At 38.0% G+C, this 23,763-nt stretch overlaps 1 protein-coding gene across 1 annotated transcript in view; it reads left to right on the top strand.

The window, feature by feature from the left end:
- DKK2 (dickkopf WNT signaling pathway inhibitor 2) overlaps positions 1-23,763 on the top strand; it is a 44,302-nt gene that overhangs the window by 15,723 nt on the left and 4,816 nt on the right. The window contains exon 2 of the mRNA XM_071555116.1: positions 23,261-23,411. Within this exon, the coding sequence (XP_071411217.1) occupies positions 23,261-23,411 (151 nt within the window). The remainder of the gene's footprint in view (positions 1-23,260; positions 23,412-23,763) is intronic.

Here is a 23,763-nt window from a genome sequence, read left to right as displayed (position 1 = left end):
AAGTCAACCTGCTTCTCTAGATGTCTAGAGAAAGTCTGGGCTAAAGCTCCATTCCATTGTCTGAGTCAGTTCTCATTTCAGCATTTTCACACATTAATCTAAACCTTCAAATTCTTCCCTTGTGTCCTTCTATCAAGATGGTGGTATAATTTCTTTGCAAGACAGTATATTTAAAAGCAAAGAATTGTCATTAAATTATTGTAAAATTAGAGTGTGTGCACCAACACTGTACAAATGTGAAAAAAAGAAAAAAATAGAGTTGGTGTTGGACATCCAACAAAACATAATGTATGTCTTCTATATTGATGGACTCATTAATAGAGAAGTTCTTAAGCCATTTCCAGCCTGTACATGTCAGCTACCCAAGTCAATTCTGTTCTGTGTTACCTGGTAAGAAAACATTATTTTGCTACTTGCATCTTGATGCCACAGCATTGCTATTGCTGATAGAAATGCACTGGTGAGACCAATATGGCTTTTGGGTTGTGAAGGTTGTTTCTGATTTTGAAATGATATTTTTCTTGAAAAAGGAAAGATGATTTAGAAAATGTTTTTGTGAGACCTAATTAGAAATATGAAATAGGCACTGAAATTCTCTGGATTTGGAGTGGAATCCCACCTCTTCTCTTAAAAAAGACATGTATCCAGACCTGTGTTTCTCCTTGGGACTCCAAAAGACTTCCTACATAGGAAAAAGAGAAAAATTTTAAATTCAGTGTCATATTACCTTCATGTATTATTAGTGTTAAAGGGTGCAGAAGCACAAGCTAAACTGAAATAGAAAGCCAAGTCTTTCAAACAGTCCTAAGTGCACAAAGTATTGGAGGACGAGTGGAACTGCCTTCCCAAGGTGGCCCATTGTTTTGTGAGTGTAAACTTACCTGAATATGAGGAAACTTGCTCCGAGAGCTGTATTTAATAGATGACTATCTCATTCAAAAGCATAAAGGGACTACTTAATTCACCCATGAGTGGAAGCCTGTGACTTAAAGCATAATGTTTGGTTGGCGCAGTCATTAGTTATGCTAAACTTCAGTGACACTGATTCCAAAAACTTGTCATCATATGCTATCTGAATTTCCCCATTATGTAAAATGCTCTTCTCTGAAACAAATACATGATATTTTAAGGAACTCAAAATGTTTGGAAGATGATAGCATAGATGACCAATCCAAACACTTACACAATTGAGAGTATTTTCAAAGAAGACAAACACAGATGAAGTTAAATGTCATGAAGTTTAATAGAAAGTACACAGACTGAAAATGATACTGTTTAAATCGATGTTCCTTAAGTAGTTTTGCTAAACTTGCCTTGAAAGTATTTGTTTTTAAAAAATGCATGCTTGACATAATTTCTACTTTTGGAACTCATTTCTTTTGACAAAATATTCTGCTTCCAGAATTCCTGGAAACATCAGAACTTACAGAGTGCTTTTAGTGCTTAAGAGGAAACAGAAAAAAAAATGGAATGGAAATTGTAATACTTCACTGAGACTGCTCCATTTTGACAGAAAAGTTCTCAGAATAAAAACCTGCTTTTTTCTTTTTAATGGTTCAGTGGGGGTGGGGTGGGGGGGAAGGTGGTGTTTTCACAATTTATACAGTGTCTAAGCAGAAGAGTATCACAATTTATTGCAGATAGGAAGAGTATTAGTTTTGAGAACCTTCATTTGCTCTTGAATCAGCAGGTTACTGCTACATTCATTTTCTATCCTTCTCAGTTTGCACTGTCTCTCATCCATCCCTTTTAAATATTATATTAAACTCTTAAGTATATGGAAATTCAAGTTCCCAGGACAATTAATTAGACAGGAACTCAATTAATCTGACGGACTTTTGAAACTGGAACTTTAATTCCTAGCTTATTTAGACACTTAACTATCATTTAATCTCCTGTCTGTATTTTTACTTGCTTACTCACTTCTTAGGCAGTACAAGTCAGTCATTCTTCAGATCAGAAGCATATGGTAAACCTCCAGCAGACAAACATTTTCCACCAACATTTTGAAGAGAATAAAAATCTAAATAAATAACCCCCAAGGCTGAAAACAGCCTATTCACCAAACAGTAATTCCACAGGAAAAATAAATGTTCAGCAAAGTGATCTTTCATTTGAAAAATTGGATCCAGATTTGACAAACTGAGAAGGGTGAACTGTGTCATTTGCAGTGCAATGTAGTTTGCCTGCAAAGTATGCTGCCACAAGGTACTGCTTAGGGAGAAGAGCAATCTGGGCAAAAATAAACAGTGTGTTTGTCAGCAAACTGTTGACATCATGGTGCCATAAATGTTATCCCTCATGAATTGCATACAATTAATGTATATGTACTATCTACCAGCTAGTTCAGAATAACTTAAATCAGCACAGATTCATCTTTCACGTTCTTTTGAAAATTAAGATTTCTCTTCTTTGAAGAAAGATGGTAAGTCCATTGTCTGGAAGGCAACAAAAATTAGTCATTTGATTAAACTACTGATCAAAGGTCAGACACTCAGTTCTATGCTTATCTTCTGTTCTAACATTGTAGTTCCTTGGTTAAATTCATCATTACTGCTTTTATGTTCTCTTTTCATGAGGGAAAGAATTCACTCCTACCATGGAACGAACTTTAGTAATAGCAGCATCTTATCAAGAATGGAGGAAAGAAAAGTATTGTAGAGACTTAATGGCCAACTATCCCATTAAAATGCAGTGTTATAACTCTGCTGTGTCTTCAAACAGCAACGTGAATTTGAAATAAAAAGTCCTTTTTCTGAAAAGAAAAATCACTGTAAGCTGTCATAACTTGGAAAACCTCATTTTTCTGAAGTTGCACTGATTTTTTTCCACCTGAGCAAGTTCTCTGAATTGAAAGGAAATTTCAGCAATATAATACTTTCAAGTTTGTGATATTTGTAAAAGTTAACTCCAGTATCTTTGTGCTCCAGGCCACGGTAAATTTGTGCTTAAATGGACTTAGCAAGTAATCAGGTAGGCTGTGGAAAAAGATTTTAAAAATGTAACTAAAGTGGTTCTACCTTTAAAATACTTTCAGAATTTTAGCCTAGGACATAATTTTAGAGATGGTATAGTAAGGAAAATGTCTCTGGTTTTCCTACTGTAATAGCATATCCTCATTTGATACAATTTTTTGCATTATATCTGACATATATCTGTGCATATATGCATATATATATTAAGACAATTTATGCTATGTGGATTAAGCAGGAAAGTTATAATTTATTTTCTGATTTTTTTTGCAAACACACTGTTGTTAGAACTGCTTTTGCAACCTCTAGTACCAGGAAAAGAGAAAGTATTGTAAAAAAGTTTGAGAAGTTTTGATAAAAACACAAACCCTTCAGTTCTTGTTCAGGGAAAAAAAAAGCCTTCAAGAAATTAGGTCTCTTGAAAACTAAATTATTTGTGATTTTAAATTTCATAATTCCATCTTATTCACTGCTCAAAGCATAGCAAATATTTTCTCTGAATAGTTTTTTGAAGATAAGATTGGAGCTTGGAATTAAATTAGAATTATTATAAATTAGTTTTGTTTAAAAATGGTAGCATATGCTTTCATATGTATTGTTTTCCAAAGTATAAATTTAGTCACTTCACAAACAGAATGAGAATTATTCTATCTTTTAGAGATGAAACCTTTCCTCGGGTCAGGCCCTACACTTTTTCTGGTTCACTCATTACCAATAATAATTATTTTGTGATTGTCTTTTGGTCAAAATTTTGCTTTTAATGCACATGCTAGAGGAGATTTCAGTCATCAACTGGATTCAGATTAACTGGAGTGATAAATGAGGGAAAATAAGTATTAATATAAAGGAAATTTGGAGAACAGCTGGTTTTAGATTGATCTGATGGCACAATTTAGCATAATCCCTTACTTCAGCAACCTGAATTCAGATGGATCTTTTGAAGTGCAAATCTAGTGCTTCTTCAGTTAAAAAAATCCCCAAACTGTGGCAACAGTTGTGTTTATCATCTTGGAAAACAAAATTTCAAGAGAAAAATTTGGTTTTTAGCACAAAGCCAAGAAAAAATAGTATTTGCCATCCTCTTTCCCCTAACACTGCTGTCTTTTGCTGTCTCTCACAGATTTGTATCCTGAGCTTGTCTTGCTTCTGTAAGGTGATATTCCTTCCATAGTATCTTCAGAGCAATGGGCACCTTTTAATTTTTTTTTTCTGTCATAGCCACAGGGCTTCAAGTGGCGAGACACTTACATGGGACTTGTTGGAGAGCAAGGCATTCTCACTGCAGTAAGCCTTTGAGAAAAATCAGGAGCAGCAAAAGAATTTCCTGAGCACTGTTGAATCAGAGTATGATTCCTATAGAATTGCAGCTCATCACACTGCCTTCTGTTTTAGGGGAAAGCTAACACAGGTGAGAATGAAGATGGCTAAGATCCATATACTCTGCTCCAAGGCCTGTTGAAGATAGCCTAGAATCAACTAATTTCAGCTTGCAGGGACCACTTTGACTAAGGTTCCCCAAAAGAAATAACCACAATAATAATAACGCTAAATTCTAAAACATGGCTCGAATACTTGTTTGCTTGTATTGATAGATCTGCTAGCTGGTGTCTCTGTCTTGTCTTTATCAAAAGAACTCATTAGGAAACACAGTTGGGTATATAGAATGATTTCTAAACCACTTCCTACTTAGTAAGGGAAGGATGGGATTGCTAAAGTAAAGAAATGACCATTTGACATGTGGTTTTCTGACTCACTGGCTAAAACTATTTATGCTGTGTGACATCAGTAGGTTTTCAAACTACATCAGGGAGACATTTATTGGCACTGCTGTTTTTGTGGCATGGAGAAAAGAATAAATAAGTGTAAAGGAGCAGCTGCTTGAAGTTCTTCTAGGAGAATTTAAATCCCATATTTTCCAACAATGTGAATGAGCCTGCATTTGAACGCTAAAACAGAAAGGTTTATAGTGCATGTGGTACCTATTTGAATTTTTTAAACGTCTAATTTCTGCTGTGAAAATGGAGGCCAGCTTGAGTTATTTATGGTGGATGCAGAAGGAAATCACGACCCTTTGCAGGGACATGTTAGAATCCCTGCACCATTCAGCCAGTTTTCTCCTGTCACACCTACTTAAATTTTAAAAAAGAAGCTTTAATGTATTGAGTGTGCTCTGGATCATACTAGTTCCGAGCACTTATGACAGCTTTCAGACATTGCTGGTGGCTCCCAGTAGATTGTAATTCTAGAAACAGGAGCCTGATGCTAAGCATCACCACCTGTTCTCCATTACTTTCCTTCAGAAGAAAACAATGCAAGTATAAGATTACATACTAATGGAACCCATTTTCGCTAAATAGGTACATTTGGTCACATGTAATTTGGTGGCCTATAAAAGAAAAAAAGGAAAATAGTAAGCTGCTTTCAAAAAGGAGAAGCAAATAAAACTTATATTAGGAGTTTCCTAACTAGGTTAACTAAGCCAAATTCTTACACGGCAGTTCTACCAACAGGAAATATGTACGCACATACAGATTGCTTGTTGGAATAGCTGTGTTTTCTATTTGATTTGTTGACATGTCCTAAAAGACTTTGGATCTCATTTAGCTCTTTGTAAATCCACTACAGAGCTAGATTTGAACCTTTCCAGCATTTGCACTGGATTCCTATTTCTTCTTTCCTTAGAACAACGCAAGTCTTGTCTCTAACCCAAGTTTCTCTGCTGCCTCTCAGTAGAAAAAAATACAGATATAACATGATTATAACAATATTGGCAAATTATGTAGTTGTTATTGTTACAGTCAATAATATATGGACTTCATCCCAGGGTAGAACAAAGACATTTATTGTAAAAACTTTCAGACTAATATAGGGCTAGCAAGATTTGAGAGGCAGGGTTATGCTAAACGTGGGAGTGTTATCATATGTTAATCATGGGGAGAGCAGGTATCTAGAGCTAATCCATTATTCATGATCACAACGGAAAGGGAAACAATAGATGTTGCAAAACAGATTTCGGACAGAGCAAGGAATACACAGAAACTGCAGATCTTGTCAAATGCAAAGTGTCTGCAGACTGGATTAGGTTTTATCATCTGTGAATCCTTGCTGAGCCCTGATGTTTTTCAGTTTTGAATGCCAACAGTTATATTCTGTTATCATTTGCCATACACCAGCATGGTCCCATGTCATATCTCTCCAATATATATTCATGTGATGTATTTCTAGATAAGTGAAGAAATTTTTAAAATGAGCTAATCAATGCTCTTCTTTTAGAAGATACATTTTTCAAGCATGGAAACATATGTATGTCTCCCTCCTCTGAAGCCCTGAGCATAGAACCTGCAATAGCCTGGCTGGTTCATGGTGCTCACCAGTCCTGGTTTTGAATGCAGACCAATCTCTAAATTGTACCTGTGTATCTGATCCTTAGCACTTCTAGTTGTTGGTTTTCCTTTTGCTTGTATCTTATTCCCAGGACCATTCCAAAAAGGCAACCTTTTGGGTTTTTTCAAAGTTTTTTCCTGCATGTGATGCTTGGTGATTCTTCTCCAAGAATCCATGTCAGACTGCTGTTAGCCTTCCAGTAGTCCTGTTTCTTGAGAACTCTTCAGTAAAAAGTGTGGGTTTTGAGATAACATGTTTTCTGAAGCATGTTAGTTCCTCGGTTTTGAAAATTACATTCAGCAGTTAATTGAATGGTAGCAAATGAAGGATGATGGTACTTCATCCACTCCTTTGGACTTCTGGGGAGATGAGGTGTTATTAGCAGTGTTTCTTTGGTGTGTTTGTGCTTGGGAGTTGCCACCTGCTAGTGCAAGCCCCCTGCCTCTAGTCTTGTGTCCTGGCACCCAGCTGTGGGGCAACTCCGGAACTCCCTGGGTGGCAGACAGGCTGGGGTGGGATAAGGATAGATCTAACTCCTCCCAGTCACTGCTAAAGGATTGCCAGTCATTTTAGCCCTCCATTTGGAGACCTAAAATATCTGTAATCCAGACTTCCTGTGTGATCCACTGGAAGGCACCCAGTAGGGACCTGTGGAGGAGCACACTCTGCACTGGTTAGATCTAACAGTAGGTGGTAGAGCTCCAGCATCCTGCTCAGCTGGGGCCTGACTACAAACCTGCAGTGTTTTCTATTTCATCACAAGCAGCCCGATGGTTAAAATACAAAGGTTCTGTTATACTTCCTTTAGGACAAAACCTTCAGTCAATAATCCCATCAGAAAGAACAAGGCCACATGTCAAGGACACTTTGTAGCTACTTAAGGTAATTTTCTGGAGTGGGTTTGGTGGCTATATGGAGCAGCGTAAATGTATGCACTGTCTCAGCCATAATTATCAATGGAGAAAGGGTTAGGATTAAAAAGTAATCTGGTTTATTCTCTCAGATGTGATTGTTCTGTAGTGTTGAACTGGAGTCAGAGCAGGTTTTTGCTCAGCAGAAGTAGATTTATGGAGTGCTCTACATCTGCTTTGTCTGAATGCAGTAATTGTCTAATGACTTATATATTCATACACTTGGTTTGTCTGCAAAAGCAGATTATTTAAGCTTTGAAAATATTTCACTTCTGTCATACAAGATGTATTGTAGACACTGTCAGACCATGACATCACTCAGTACAGAGATGAGTGGATGTGGTGCTTCAGAAAAATTGATAGACATGGTCTTAGTTTTTCTGTGAACAAACAAGACCATTTCCATGCCTCTTTTCAAAGGCTTGTCCAAGTGGCTATAAAATAACTGAAAATGAATTCTTCCATCTAATACAAAGTTTACATTTCAATATTTTTATGCTGTCATGTATTGATGACCTGCTCATGAAATCTTTACTCATGTTCTAAGTCTGTAATGAGTAAATCTATTGTGAAGCTCGGTGAAAACATGGGATCACTGTGAGGACTACTCACATTAGGGAGAGATTAAAAGATCATGGCTTTTTAGTATTTTGATTTACCAAATAAGTTTAAATCTTCATTCTGATTTTATTTCGGAAAACACCCTTGCTGACCAGACACAAAATTTCCCTTCATTTCCATCAGACTTTTTCTCACAGAGCAGTGTGGTTTGAACATGTAAAAGAACTCTCTGGCAGGGCGGGAGCCTGCACCCAACTTGATGAACGATGTACAAATAGCTTTGCAGTTATTCATGTAGCTTGCTAACAAAAACAATGACCTGGGAGAGTCATGAACAGAGTTCTGCCTAATGGAGTCTCATTTAAACAGCAGTTTGCTGCTTTCCTTTTGAATTTTTGAGATGTCTTTCTTGAGTTACACTTGATAGGAATGATAAGGGTACTACTGCATGTTCACCAGCAAATCTGTAACACAGGGTGCTTTTCCATTTAGATGTGTGTGCATTTACATGATAGATGGGCCTAAGACAGACTCACATTTCCAGACCAGATGTACTTTGAGTTGGAGACTCTAAGATCATTAACTTGGATTTTTTGGTGTATTGTAAACAACTGTGGCTTAGCCATGAGTAAAAAACAGCTGACACTGAAAAGAAACAAGGAAAGAAGGTCAACAAAGTTTTGTGTAAATAGCTGGAAGAAACACTGGGGAGAATCCAGGCATTTGTCTTTTGCTCCTAGCGTGCAGTCTCTACTGGCCATCACTCTACAAACAGCTGAGTTTAAGTGGTGTGACAGATTGTTGCATTGCTGCTAATGCTGATATTTGTCAGTGCCTTCAATCTCCCTTCACTGAATTTTATAATGGGGACTTAAAAATACAGGCAAGAAACAGGTCAATGGTTATAAGGTGTGCGTAGACCAACTTTGTCATCTGTTTAGAGAAGAATGGACTAGCTGTACTAGGTGCTTCTTCCTTTATTTTTCCAGGTCTTATGGTCTAGCATGTAAGTCTTGTTAATCCAAGATGATGAAAATTAAGAGAAGGTTTGGAAAGGAATGTTTTGGAGCAGAATTATTAAGTTCTCTCAGAATGGGCTAGAAAAGTGTCAAAATAGCAATGTAGTTGTACTTCATATTCAAGAAATATTCTCAAGTATACATAGACCTAACTGTTGGACAGTACACTTGTGTGACATAGTTTACCAAGGCACGTCTCAGTATCTGAGCTCATGCTGTTTCACAGTCAGCTTATAGTCTTGAGCATAATTGTCTTGGTTTGAGAGAAGAATCTCTTCTGTTGAATACATCTGGATAAATATATTAGATAAAATCTTTGTAAGTACACTACTTGCTATCTAACAGTCAAGTATTATGTAACTGATACACCCTATTGTTACAGCTAAAGATAGCCTGACATCCTCAAACCAAGGCTTTTGACTGATCATTTTAATTATACTGATGTAAATGTACGTTTTTCCTTTATAACAAAGCTTACCTCTCTGCAGTATAGGTATCCTAGCTGTTAACCCTTTAAAGCTGAGCACTGGCTTGGCTTCAAACCAAATCCTGAAGTGTCATGTGTGAGTGAGGTTCTATTTATTAAAATGAGAACAGTTCACCAAAACAACCAATTGTGGCTGGAATAAAACCAGTGTTTGCTATGTGTCATACCTATGTCTGTCCAAAGTGGAATAATTTGAAACACGGTAACTCCAGCACAGCCTTAGAGAGTCCAGGCTTCCAAGAGGTTTTATTGAAGTTTTCAGAGCAGCAGTTTCCACGGTGGGAACAGGGACTCTGGAACAGTTATTCCTTCCCTCAGAGGCATTGAAGGTGGAGGGATTTATTTCCCCTTCCTTTATGCTTTGCATCCCTACTCAGCATGTGGCGCACCAACACCTGTAAAGCAGGCTGCAGTAGAAGCTGATAGCCTCTGTGCCTCTGGTGCCAGGCAAAGTGAATACCAATGAAAATGGCAGTTCAGCATTTCGGGGGAGGGGCAGTTCTACCCCAGGCAGGGGCAGAATGTGCAGTTGTAGCAGCAAAGCACTACAGAGGTCTTGTACTCTCTCCCTATGCAAGTAGGAAGGTCAGCCAGAGACCAGCTTAGGAAATTATGGCAAAAGCTGATGTTTAACCCCTGTGCACTGTATTCTGGTGATCATTTTGCATGACTCCCAGGAAGTCATTCCTGAATTAATGAGACAGCAAGCAGCAGCACAGTTGTGCACCCAGTGCCTCAGTTTAGAGAGCTCCTCTCAGCAGGCAAAGTGCTGCTTGCTCCTATCCCATATGGAGGACCTTTGAACTGGTTTCAAGCAAAATGTACCAAATTTAGGAAACAATACCATTTAAACAGTGATAGTTACTATATAGGCTGATTTTCCTACTTGAGAGAAACTTCTGAAGACAATGGGAATTGTGTCTGTTTTGAGACTAAATGGTCTGTGGGAAAGGGCTTATTTTCTGTTTTGGGGTCTTTTTTTCTGTGTCTTTTCACAAACCACGCAAACACTCAGGTGACTTTAGACACTTGGGTATGCAAAGAGCTGTCTGGTGGGTTTGGCAGCTCTTCCAGCAGTGCAGGTGTGCAACCACCACTGACATCACTGTTTGCTCAGTGCAGGTGGAGAGAAGTCCTCAAGCCCAAGTGCTCATCAGTGCTAAAGACATGGCAAAAAGGGTGCCTTGCCAGGGAAATGTGCTGTCTCGCTCTTTCAACTGCGAAGTATTCTGAGCAGTCCTGTCTCCTGGGGAATTAGAAGAGCAGGAAACTGTAAGGGAATTGCTTGACTTGGTAAATATTCTTCTCATGATTGAGGAAAACCATTACTTCATTACTTTTTTGTGATGAAGTACTTTTAATTTATATCAGTCTAGTCTGCTTTTTTGCCTACTTGCCATGTAACTGGGAAAATAATCTGCTGTCTAAGAGATGAATCGTACTTTGTATACGACAAACTATTAAAATATGCTTATATTATCAGAAGCATAAACATATAAATAGCATAAATCATTTTAATAACTCCACTGCCATTAGTTGAACTACCAAAGACTTAGTTATAAATAAAATTTTATCTAATTAAAACTCCTTTTTTTCTTTCTCCCTCTGCTTGGAGCATCATGTGAAGTATAGAAAAAAACCATAAATCTCATCTCCTTTACATCTTCCAGCAAACACTCTAGCAAAAAGCTAAGAAAAGAAATCTTCCTTTGCCGTAATCACATAGCCATGGTCAATGGTTGGTTTCAGCATGGAGTTTGAGGAGAGCTCTGCACACATCCAAGCTCTAAGAAATTTTTGGCATTTGTTAAGTAGACTGAGTAAGTTCTTCTGTAAAATGTGCTTAAGGAAATCAAGTTATTAATGTAAAATATGCTTTCATGCATTTCATGGGTATCACTAAAAAGTAGGAGTATATTTTTTCCTACTTGACTGGTAAACATGGCCACCTTGATGTGTGGTTGTATCTCTGTATAGTGAAGAAAATGTAACAGACATTGTCACTTATATTTAGCACATCTGAAAAGAAGGGTAAAAATTCAGAAAAAAAGAAAGAATCATACAGTTAAATGGATGAGGGCTGAAGAAAATTACTTGTGTACGTTGTACTTCATATGTGGCCTTGCCATAGTCAAGGCATTGAAACTCTACTGTTTAGAGTCCATCTGCTTAAAGGAAAGAAGAAGGAAAAAACAAAAGGCAGACAAAATCAATGAAATAAAACCCTTAAAATCTTTTCTGCCTTTGTTGGTCCTACATATGTAGGCTATCTAGCAAATAGAACTGATCATGTAGAATTTTAAGAAAGCATAGCACCTAGTCACTGCCTCTGGGCAAGGTTATAGTGCAAGTAATACCAACAAGAGGAGTTCAGATAAGGGCTGACAGTATGTTTGCACTCTGAGGCATTTAAACACGAAAAATGCTTACTAACGAAGCTTGCCATGCTCTGGAGACTCCAACTCATGCAGAATAAAAGTTGTCAAGAAGGTGGTGCAACATTACCATGGTTTCTGTTTCTTTGCCTTTCCTATTAAGTATCAGATATACACGGAAGTTTTCATTACAATAAAGTTGCGTGAACGAAAAAATAGTATCAGGTTGCTGCATCTGGCTTAACTTTAGAAGTGGAAATACAGTAATGGGATAAATGAAAGGGCCACCCACTATAAAGTGTGGGTGACCAGTATAAGGAAAAATAACGCCTTTAATGGGTATTTATTCCAAAGGCTGTTACAACGAAATGCTCTCAGTCTGATGTAGTGCCAAGCATAGAGCATTAAACTTCTTAATGACTTTTTGTTGACCAACATCCAAGACATCTAGGAACAAAGAAGAGATTCCATAACTCCACATAAAGAACATTATTTTTCAGACAAGAAGAGAGTGCTTGAAAACATAAGCTGAGAGGATAGGATACAAGTCTGAGCTGCAGAACAGCTAGTTTTGAGGGTTGAGAACAGATTTACAGTTAATTCAGTGTTAATTCTAGGTAATTGCATGCTGAGAATGACTAGAACAGGACAATATCCATTTTGACTTAATTCAGAAATTGTGTAGGATTATTTCTCTTTCTTTGAAGTTTTTTTTTCTTGGGGGATGTTGTTTTGAGTTTTTTGGGGGTTTTTTTATTGTTTTGTTTTGTTTTGTTTGGCTACACCTATCAAGAACTGACTATCCCCTATAGTGAGTCTGGATTTTTTTCCCCTTTCTTTTGTCTTTTATTTCTATGAAATTACACTTTTTTTTTTCTAATTTTTTTTTCTGAAATCCTACTGTTCTGTCTCTTCTGTATTATGGTACCTAGCACAGAAGGAAGTCTTGCTTTAAAATGGAAAGAGGCCCATAGGATCGAGAAGAGGGTGTAGTTGGAGCACAACGTCTGGAATGAAAGATGGTCCCTCAGTGACTATTGCCGACTGAAACCAAGAGCAGTCTCTGCTAACTCAGGGGCTGCAGACATAAATGTAGTCTGAAGCCACCCAGTTCTTGACTCCTGGACTGCATGTGCTCAGCTCTCTCTTCTGAGAATTGGGGTCTGGGTTTGTTTGAATTAATAGTGAAGTCATTACACTATGTAAATATGTTAGTGGTCATCTGGTTTTACTCACAAGTTATTCTTGCCTTGCTGTGCTGTTCATGTTTTCTTGTTTGTGCAAAATTAACCAGGAGCATTTTAAAAGAAAAGGGGAAAAAGGGTAAATAGTGTTGAAACCTTGATTGCTATGTTATTTACCACAGGCTGAATTTTGGTAGGCAGCTCTAACTTAATCATATAATAAGAGTACAATGACATTTTTAATGAAGCTGTTAGGGGTCCTTTCCCTTTCTGTCATCTTTGGCCTTCTTTGAGTAAACTGTGATAATTTGCCTTAATAGCCTAGTATTAAAATTTTTCATTTTACTCTTACTGAGGAATGAGGCAAGCAGCAATATCAGTCTAAGCACTTCACAGAGGTTGTCTGTGCCCTCAGGGGGATGTGACCAAGCACTTTTCCAGGACAGTTGTGTTTTTGCAGGTAGTCCCATTGCATAAGTACTGCTGGCTCCTCATACAAGCATAACTGCCTGTAGAATGAGTCAGGATGAGGAGCCACATACCCGTATTGTAATTCTTCCAGTTGCTACAAAAAAGAAAGTAACAAGTTGCATTATTGACTCATCCTATTTCTCAGTCTCACTCATGCAGACCAATTGTAAAACCTGAAGAACTATTTACCTTATGTTTTTCTTTGTTTTTCCTTAAAACTCATGGGCTTCTGTAGCCCCATCTCTGAATCCTCTGTGGTGTATGAGACTGGAGAAGGGAAGCTGGTGCGGGTGCCCCAAAGTTGTTTGTTTGTTCTGATATTAAGTCTGAACTGACTGATTTTTGATAACCTGATTTCAGTTCTCTGTAGGTGCTTTAGAGTTCAAAAGACTTGGGCCCTCTCACTTCCCCTTCTCATGGAACAGTCATAGCCATCATGTTGCAGAGGAGCTCATGTAGAACAGGAAAAGAGGGAAGATGTTCAGAATATCAAATGACAGTGGTGGTTTCTGTTGCATAGAGAAAAAACTGGGAATTGAAAGAGGCATATGAGCCAGGTGTTTCCACATAAATGACCATCAGGGAAGGAGTCAATAACACTGACATTTGGTAACAATGTTAGATTGCAGTCAGCAGTCTGCTGAGGTGAAGACTGCAGTTCATCCTTCTGAGACATATGGCATCTGGCTGTCTCTAGCTGACATGAATTCATGTTTTCAGGTCTGTCCTTTTAAATATGAGAACCAGAGAAAGTGCACTTTGAAAAATGGTGTCTTGAATGTTTAATGTAATCTGCAATGTAAAGTGTATTCTGCAAGGAATACCTAAGAGTAACTTCCAGGGTGAGAATAGCAGATGCTGCACGAATGTTTATAACCTGAGAGTATTCTCTCTCTGTGACCTGCAGAAGACAAAAGAGAGTTTTTGCACTGACTTCAGTAAGACAGGTGTTCTCCCTTATTTTTCTAGATTTTGTGAATGTTTAAAAGCAAACATAGTTTACTTGTTTGGTAGGTATAAAAAAGAAGGTAAACCTGTCATCTCGTTTTTCTGGCTATGAATACATGTGTGCAGAGATGGCTCTCAATAAAAGCTCCACTTTGAAAGTGTGTCATGATTTGGGCATGTTCAGACCCAGGTGTTAAACAATAACTTGCTGCCAGTTCCCAGCAGTGTTATTCTACATGCAACCACGACATCTGAGTATCTACCTCTGGTTTAATGCCTAGTACTTTAGGAGCCATAGGACCTTCTAGCTGTTTTACTGGGTAGTATTCTTAGATTAATAAAAACCTCCATACTTCTATAGTTAATAGATCCAGAAAGAATACTGGTTTTGGCAAAGCACTGTTCACCCATTGTAGTAAACATGTTGATCAAAAAGCTAGGCGAATCTCACCCTGGAACAGATGATAAATAGCCAGTTGGAGACAAAATTAAATAGCAAAACCATCAGAAAAAGGGTGGGGGAAAGGCAGAAATAAAAGGGCAAGAGCAGTCTGCTGAAAATGCTGGACATCAAACAAAGTGCATTTTAGCAAACCTTTATCCTTTGAGCAGCCTTTAGTGATGCACTTGAAAATGACGTAAAATCAAGACCTAGTGGCTTCCTGTTGCATTGATTTAGTACTACAATTTTGATTTCAAAGATTACCTAAGATTGTTTTGACACTCTATCGTAATGCTGCTGCTGATAGTTCCCCAGACAATATGAATCATACATATTGAGATAGAGTCTGCAAAATTTGAGGTCAAACTGACTGTTCCCCAAATTTTTGCACCTTCTGCAATCATGTCTTCAGTTCTATGGAGCAGGAAGCCACCTTCAAAATCAAGCAATATAGGTGGCTCATGGTCTTTCCAAAGGTTGAGAAGAAAACACTGCTGTGTAATCTCATGGTCATGATATGATGTGGAGGGGCAGAACCTGAGTGTTCCTGCTAATGTGCACTATGTGTGGGTCAGAAAACATAATATGCTTCCTTTGAGGTGGCAGGACTTAGCAGGGTAATGCCAATATGGATTTAAAGTTGATAAATTTGCCTTAAAGATGGGGTAGAATAGGAAGATTCGAGACTGTGCTGCCTTGAGGTGGACAATGTATACTATGTGTTCTGGAGACAGTTGGATGCTGTTCTGTGATATAGACAATATACATCTGTACATATATTGGGCACAGTGTGCTGGCCTTTAAGTTTATTTGGAAATATAACTCAGATTTCATGTAGATGAGGAATTGAAGGTGAATTAAATTGAATAAACATGTAAGTTGAATTTAAGTGCATTAAACCTTGAGTTTATACTTTCATGTCACATGTAAAATGCACTAAATTAAAGCAAATTTAGTTGATATGGTAGTATCTATGCAGGAATTTAATTGATCCACTTGCAGTCTTTCAGATTACCTTCCTCCATATGTCCTTCTGAAGCCAAGGCCAGCTTTTAACAGATAATACCTCTTCCCAGTAAGACACCAAATGTAGATAGTTCTGTAAGAGAAGGTGTAAAAGAATCTGTTGAATAAGAGGTTCTGCTCTAGACCTAAAATATTTGTTGAAATCCATCATGTGGGCTGAGAGATCAGAGTGGGAGTGAAATTTAATTCAGGAAAAGTCATTGGATGTTTTTTTCTGTTGCACTGAGTTGTCACTCACACTAACACTGCATGAAACAGGGAAATACAGCTCCTCTGTTTATTTGAAAGTGTTTGACTGTCTTTCTACCAGATGCAGCGACACACTCCTCCTGAGCACAGCTCCCTGCACAACTGCCTAGCTACATGTTATTTTTCCATGCCATTATTGTTGGGACAAGGAAAATCTGAGACAGGACCCATGGGAGTGGTTCAGAGGGACCTCAGTGAGGTTTGTTTTCTGGTTGTTAAGATCTGAGTTTTCTTTGGCTCTAGCAAATCATGACATTTGGACTACTGCACATTTTAGAAATGTTCCTTCCCTGGTGGTCTAGCAGTGGATTGAGAATTACTTTGAAACATGACTATTTATTGTTTAATAATGCAGTCTTCTGGGGCCATTATCCCCACAGTTTGAAGGAATGATCTTTGGAAGCTGTGGTATATGCATCCATGATGTAGCACTCTGTGAATCAGACCTCATGTAACAGCAGTGTTGTGTTAAGTTGAAGAGTTAAAAATAATTTATCTCTAGAAGGAAGTGCTTGTGCTTAACTAGAGGCTGAAGAAGGTGCTTTTCTCTCTGGGTCTGTCAGAGAAGTGCATCATAGGTGCATTATTATAACCAGAAGGAGGTTCAGTCAGAAAAAGTGGATCATTAAACTTGTTACAGGCAACTGAAAGAAGTAAATCTGTTTCATTGTAACTAGTGTGAGTTTTGCTGTCAGGAATGGTCTGTGCCAGAGCAGTCACTGAGAGTTGAGAGTTTCTGGTTTCTCAGTCTGAGACAGGATCCTTGTCTGGAGCTGTCTGAGAGCACAGCACGATTTCCTCTGTGGGATAAATTAAACATGGCTTTCTGCTTGCGCACAGCGAGATCCCTCGCTCTATCATCTATGCCTATGTTGAGCTAAGAATAGAAAAGAGCAACATCAGCAGTGCTGTGGGAAAACTGCATGGCTCCAGATGGCTTCTGATAAACTCTTTTTTCATTTGGGATTAATAATAAAATAGTAGTAAATAACAGTCATTTCTCATCCACATCTTAACCTACATGTTTCCTAAGCATCTAGGAGAAAGTCAGGCTGAAGCTTGTCAGTTAGATGTGGATTTCTCTAGGTACACCTGAGAAGTCATCTCAGTAGTAGTTCAATTGCCTTGCAGGGAAAAAACCTCCAACTCACAAAGAACTAGGAGTTTGTTTGTTCATTTATTAAGAAGCTTTGAATACCCTTCTTACCCATTCCATTTGGCTTTATCACATTCATGTGGTTCTCTTATTTCCATTGTTACCAAGGTTTGTATGCTGTGAGATCATGTTAGGTCTTCTCTTTGACTTTCATAGATAGGATCTTTATTCTGTCTTCTAAGAGCCAAGTGGGACAAATCTCACATGTGATGTATTCCTTTAGCTCTCCAGTTGCGTGCAACTGTCCTACCAATGTTGATCTGTTAAAAGCCAAAACAAATCTGAGATCTCAGCTCAGAATCAGGCCCAGCTTGGGAGCCAAACAATTACTTGCATTCTTTGGAGTTAGTTTTGACAGCAGGCTATTTGGCTATAGCATATGTTTGCATTTCCTAATTAATTGGCATGCTTTTATTTTGGACGACTAATTCTTTAGAGAAAGAGTAAAGCAAAAGAAAACATGGCACCCCTGTGGCTATTTCATATGCTTGCTTTGTGGGGACCAAGTCCTTGCTCAAAAAGATTGTTCTGTCCTGTCCAAAGCAGGATGGAAGGGAGAGACTCTCACCATGATTGAGCTAGTTGGTTGCTTCATTGTGCCTGATGGCTGAGGAATATTAAGCAATATGCCCAAGACTAAAGGGCAAACAAGATCTATTGTTCATCTCTTAAGTAGAGGTTGGAAAATCTGTCCTCTTGCCTACAGTTCAGGACAGTTTTGATCCTCTAGCTAGCATATTGGCTGTAGAGAGGTCAGCTTACACCTTCTTTAGAGTCCTTATTTTAAAATTTACTGAACTATAATTAATGAAAATTTTTTCCTTAAGTAACAAGTGAGTATTAGACTGAGTTGCAGTACCAATTCATTTGCTGTCTCTCAGGCATGGTGTGAATGTACAAGATTATTCTGACAGCAGAAAAAGACATTTCTGTTGTATGTGGTAGCACAACCTAGTGGCACAGGTATTTGTACAGGATATTAATGACTAGTGATAGTATGTACAAGACTGAGTAGCAGCCTAAACTTGATTTCTAATTCACTGGTACCTATGAAGCAAGAACATTCCTGGTATATTGTATGTGTTGATTTTCTTGTCCCACCATTTCAAAGTAGCTATTGCCTCTTCGCCAAGCGAGAAAAGGTGATGGTTTGACCTGATAGCTCTGTAAAGTTCTTACTTTCTGTCTGTACAACAAGTTGTGGCTTTTCTCCTGTTCTTCAGCTCAGTGCCCAGTATCATCATGGGATGATTGTTTGCATCAAACCTGGTGGAATGTCAATACAATAAGTGCAGTGATACTGTCATTTTTGTGGTATGTGAGACTTCAGTTGTCACTGAGTGCTGCTCTGCATCCACACTGAATGGGTTATGAACAACCTCCATGCTGTTTCTTCTGCTGGGAGTGGTGGCAGCCATGACCTCCTGCCAGGACAGACTCTACACTTGGACTTTATGATGTGTTTAAAAACCCTAAGTTAACTGCTTCTGGGGAAGTCACTACTGATAGTTGTTCCACCAAAACACTTATTTAGGCACAGCTCCTCCCTCTCAGCATTGAAGGTGATTCTGAAGCCAGCAGTGTCTAACACTGCTTGTGCTGGTTAAGTGATGACACAACATAGGTAAAAATGCCAGTAGCTCTTGCTGCTTTTCACTGACATAGTTTGTTGTATGGCGGGGGGCAGCTTCAGCATAAAAACAAATGAAACATCATAATATCAACAAATGAGAGCCTGGTGACTAAGAAACTGGCTGGGAATATTGTCTTCAAATATTTGCTGGAGGTCATGCTGAAATTCAAGACCTTATCTCCCAAAGCTCAGCGAAGTATGTCTGCCATCAGTCTCCTCACCCTTCAGCACATTATAATGTCTGTCTTACTCTCACCCTGGAGTGCTTCTCCATTGTGTTTATAGTGAAAGACACAGAGACTCAAACTATTTGGCTTAGCACAAGTCTTGCCACTTAGTATTGCTACAGCTTGCAGTGAAACTCCGTGATTCATATAAAATATGTGTGATAGCAAATAATTCCAAGAAAAATAGCAAGAAAATCACATTGCACTGAGAAAAGGTGCTAAGTGAGATCACCTCTAGCAAAAGGGGAAGACAAATGCAGACATAAACCTCACTGCTGCACATTTCTCAAGTCATGGGAATGACATTACCCATTTAGTCACAAAATCTAAAGTCAGTTTACTCAGCCTCCATTTGAAGTTAAAAAGATCTTCACTAGCCTGGAAGACTCTCTCAACTATAAAAATCCCCAACTTCTCTTCTCTGTCCCCTGCATAATTTTGAGTATTTCTGTCATGTACTCTTGGAATTTTGACTATAAATTCAGGGAGGGAAGGAAGGGATATTCATGTTCTCTCTCTCAAAAAGAAAAGTTTAATGTTTCTGTGTTGCTCTGATCTGCCTGGCAAAGGTTAGTCTTGGTGGACTGATACAGACAACAGCAGCACATCATCAGCATCATGCACAGCATGAGTGGCACCATATCAATATCTAGTCTGAATCCTCCAACATCGCAATAAAACCCAGTGTGTCTTTGGTGTAAGTTTTTGGACAAGCACTCAACATAATCTTTTATACAAAGATACAGAAGGAAGTGGAATGACTGAGGAAAAAACATGTCAGTAAACAATGCTCTTAATCAGACAACACATTCTGAAAATTTGACTCTTTACCACAGGCAAATCTAGTTTATGTCATGCTGCGGATTACTTGATTGCCTGTAATCTGAGATAAAAAAATTAATTAAGATTGTTTAAATGCAGCTTCAGGGAGTGCTACATATTTTATCTCTGTTTCATCTGGTTTCCCATGATATCAAAGCTGTGTTTAGTGGATAGAGATTTACAACCAGAAAATGATATGTATAGCTTAAGAATGTGAAGGGATGATGTGCCTTATAGAATTAATTCTCATTGCTGGGGAAGTAGAGCTGGTTTACAGCTTGCTTTTTCCCTCTCCATCTGGGACTGATCTGTGTCTGTGTGTTCAATATAGGAAATGTTCTCTGCAATTCTCTAAATGTAAAGACTGTGTCCAAGGCACTATGTAGGAGATTTTGAAAGCCTTGACTTATGCATGTACATTTTTTACCAATATGTTTTCTTTATCCTCTATTTTAAAAAAAGCATGCCCAGACTAGCTCAGCAACTGCCAACAATGGCACAATTGTGGGTGCATTTTCTCTCCTGTTAGCCAAGTCTATGCACACACTATATTATTCTGTTTCATTTTTGTGTTTTAATGATGAATGCTACACAGAGATAGAAATTACTTTGCTTGGAGTGGGAATTAATCCATTTAATGTCTAGGGAGCAGGAAAAGCACAAGGCTATGCAGGCATTTTTGTTTCAAGCTCCCTGTGGCTGATAGTGAGGTTATCGATCGACGGTGGTTTTGGAAGATCAAGACAGTTGATGGCATCAGTTATTTGGAAGAGGGTTTTTCATGTAGCTGGCTGGCTGCTGGCCTTTTGGGGTTTTGAATGGACTTGCTAGTTGTTTTCTGAGCTACATGTAACACAATTTTATTTTTAATGTGCTGTAGTTATTTGGCTTAGGTAGGCCAGTATTTTTGCCTTTTTTTTAATTTAAAAAGTATCATCCTTGTTTAGGAATGGATTCTAGATTGGGAATAAAAGCTGAGTTGTGTCACTTTCATTAGCAATTTTAAATGTCAAGTTGTCTTTTGTTACTTTTACCATTCTTAAAGACAGACCTTAGAGTTGACAATCAGATGCTTATCTTAAAATACCTTTTACATGTCACTCAGCTTAAAAGCCAAAAGTAAAACAATAGCTAGATATGGTATGTGAGAGCATTCATTAGCACCATTCAGAATCAGGGAACTCTCTTTTTAAAAAGCTATTTGAGGAACCAAAATAAAACTGCAAGTAGGCTTCTTGCTGACAAGTTGCAGGTGTATACCACATGCCCATATTGGAAAAAAGATGTGGTTATGAAGGTCTTGATGACAGACAAGGGTCTAAAATGCCTTCATCTCCAGATTTTAGCTAGTCCATCTGTTTTTTATTTGCATTTTCCCCAGCTAGCAAAGTTAGTATTTTCCAAACTCAGTATAACCATGCCGAAGTCTATGTAAAATTCCCTTTTTTTTTTTTTGCATCATAAGATCCTTAGATTATTAAGCTATCATTTAAGTAAAGGAAGTCTTACTTTTATGGTAACTGTATCATAAATTTTAAATAATTTTTATTTATTTTTTTATGGAAAAATGAGGGAAAGTAGTGATGAGATTGAGGGGAGAGTGCTTTAGCCTTACCAGAACCAAAAAGGTGAGAGCTTGCAATTATGTTTCATTGATACCTGTACCTTACAAGATCTGACTTCCTTTGATGTTCATCCTCTTGAGGAAGAACTCAAGAAGAAAAGTTTGTTCTTAAGGGAGAAAGAATTAAATCTACTTCAGATCACTCCAAACAGCTGCACCTTGGAATCATTCTCAAAGGCACATATTAATGAGGCAACCACACTTGGGAAATATCAAGCCAGCACTTTTGGTACTGTAAAGTAAATTTTAACAAAGAAAGCAACTCATGAAGTCACATGGAAAATGGCATGGTTTCCCCTTCACTAGAGGAACTTGCTTGGTTTTCTTATTGAACCTCTTGTTTCTTCTGTGATTCTCAACTGAATGGCACAAAGATAGAGAAACAAGAGTTTCTCCATCTGAAAGAACATTTTTCAAAGCAAATTATTGGTGGCCTCAAAGTTTTTCTTTTCTGAGGACAATATAATCAAACCTTGATTTAAAATATTATTATTACAAAAGTAATCATCCTACTCTGAAAATTAATCAGTTGAGATTTTTGTTTGGGGAGAACAATTAATTGCAAGAATGATTTTTGTAAACAGTAAAAGCAATAGTTTGATATATTTAAAATACTGGAGAAAATCAGTCGAGGAAGTGTAAAGATAATTTTCCAGAAAGTGCTCAAAAGTTATTGTCATCTTTTATATCTAAACAAATTCCTCAAGTATAATTTTGAGGCATGGAAAACCGAAATCTATGATTAATTTAATAGGCAGTCAAATTAGATTCAGACAGATAGCACAGTTGTAGCTGTGTAGGAATCAGCAGAAGGGATTCTGGAATGTGACTGTGTCTGCTGTTACAATTCCTTCAAGCATCATGTCTTTTCCTTTTGTAGGCACAAACTTTTCTTTCTCTCTTTATGGGAGAATGCAGTCCTTTCACATTTTTTCTTTAAAGTCAGTTTTCCTGTAGGTTAATGCTGTTTTTGGTAAATATGGAAGAATTGCATACACATGTATCTGCTTGCAGGGAATTATATATACAAGGCATTTTGTGCTCTATAATATATTCCATGCTGCATACCATAGGGTGTTTTTCAGCAGGTGGCAAGTGTAAGGACTATACTAAGACCACAGGCAAAGTAAAGATTACCAAAGTAAAATGCTGACTGCTGATGTTTATTCACTTTCAAGGAATCCCACTGATGTGGGCCAGTGGGGATAGAGTGCTGTTGCGGAGACATTTTTACAAATGTGATGCAGATATTCACTGTGACAACAGTGAAATTATTATCAATCAGTGTGTTTGAAAACTGTCAAAGGAAAAATGCCTCCTTGGAGTTTAAAACAAAATGTTACCTACTGTGAGGTTGGTTTCAGTATTTTTACTGATTTTGTGGCTCTATTGATTCTTTATTGTGGATCTTGTGTATGAATCAGAGGTCAGAATCCACAAAAAAATACGAGATCTCTTATGCCAACTTGTATTTGTGGCAAGGAAAGATGAAACCATGAGTGAGCTGGTTTTATCTCTCTTATTATTTAAGCTGATGACTATCAGTAGTATGAGCTTAAAGACTGCTCTGAGGCAACAGTGAAGCATCCCTAGCTGTATTTCCTAGCTCCAGTGAATGGTTATTTCAACTATTGGTTTCTTTGTTTGGAGGTTTTGTTGGTTTTTGTTTGCTTGCTTGAGTTGGGTTGGGTTGGGTTGGTTTTTTAAGGGCTGCATACATTCCTTGCAGAAAGGAGTTCTTCACTTTAAACCTTTGTTTTACCCCCCAGGCCTACCCTTGCACTAATGATAAGGAATGTGAGGTGGGCCGATACTGCCACAGTCCTCATCAAGCAATGTCTGCATGCATGATGTGCCGGAGGAAGAAGAAGCGCTGCCACCGAGATGGCATGTGCTGCCCTGGGAACCGCTGCAATAACGGTATAGAGTCATTTCCTGGTTTGCACTCATAAAAACAGCATTTTGATAGCATCTATTTCTCCAGGTGTTCTCAGCAATGGTATTTTTTTTCTGGGTGATGGCACTTCTCTTTCTAAACTAAGAATACTTAATTTTCTACTTCATTCCACTCCACCTTTCTTTAATAGTACTTCTATGTTTAGGGCTTATGCACTACCACATCTTTTCACATTTTGTGATGGGAAAACCCAAAAATGCTTCTCCTGCCTGTAATCACAACTCTACATTCAATGTGATTTGATTCACTGGGAGGCTGCACAGAAGCCACATTTTAAGGAAGAAAAAGGGACTTGAGGAATCCTTGATCTGCTCT

This window comes from Pithys albifrons, chromosome 5 (genome assembly GCF_047495875.1).
Source record: "Pithys albifrons albifrons isolate INPA30051 chromosome 5, PitAlb_v1, whole genome shotgun sequence".
Taxonomy (NCBI): domain Eukaryota; kingdom Metazoa; phylum Chordata; class Aves; order Passeriformes; family Thamnophilidae; genus Pithys; species Pithys albifrons.
Note: the sequence above shows the minus strand (reverse complement) of the source record. Positions and strands in the feature narration are given on the sequence as shown.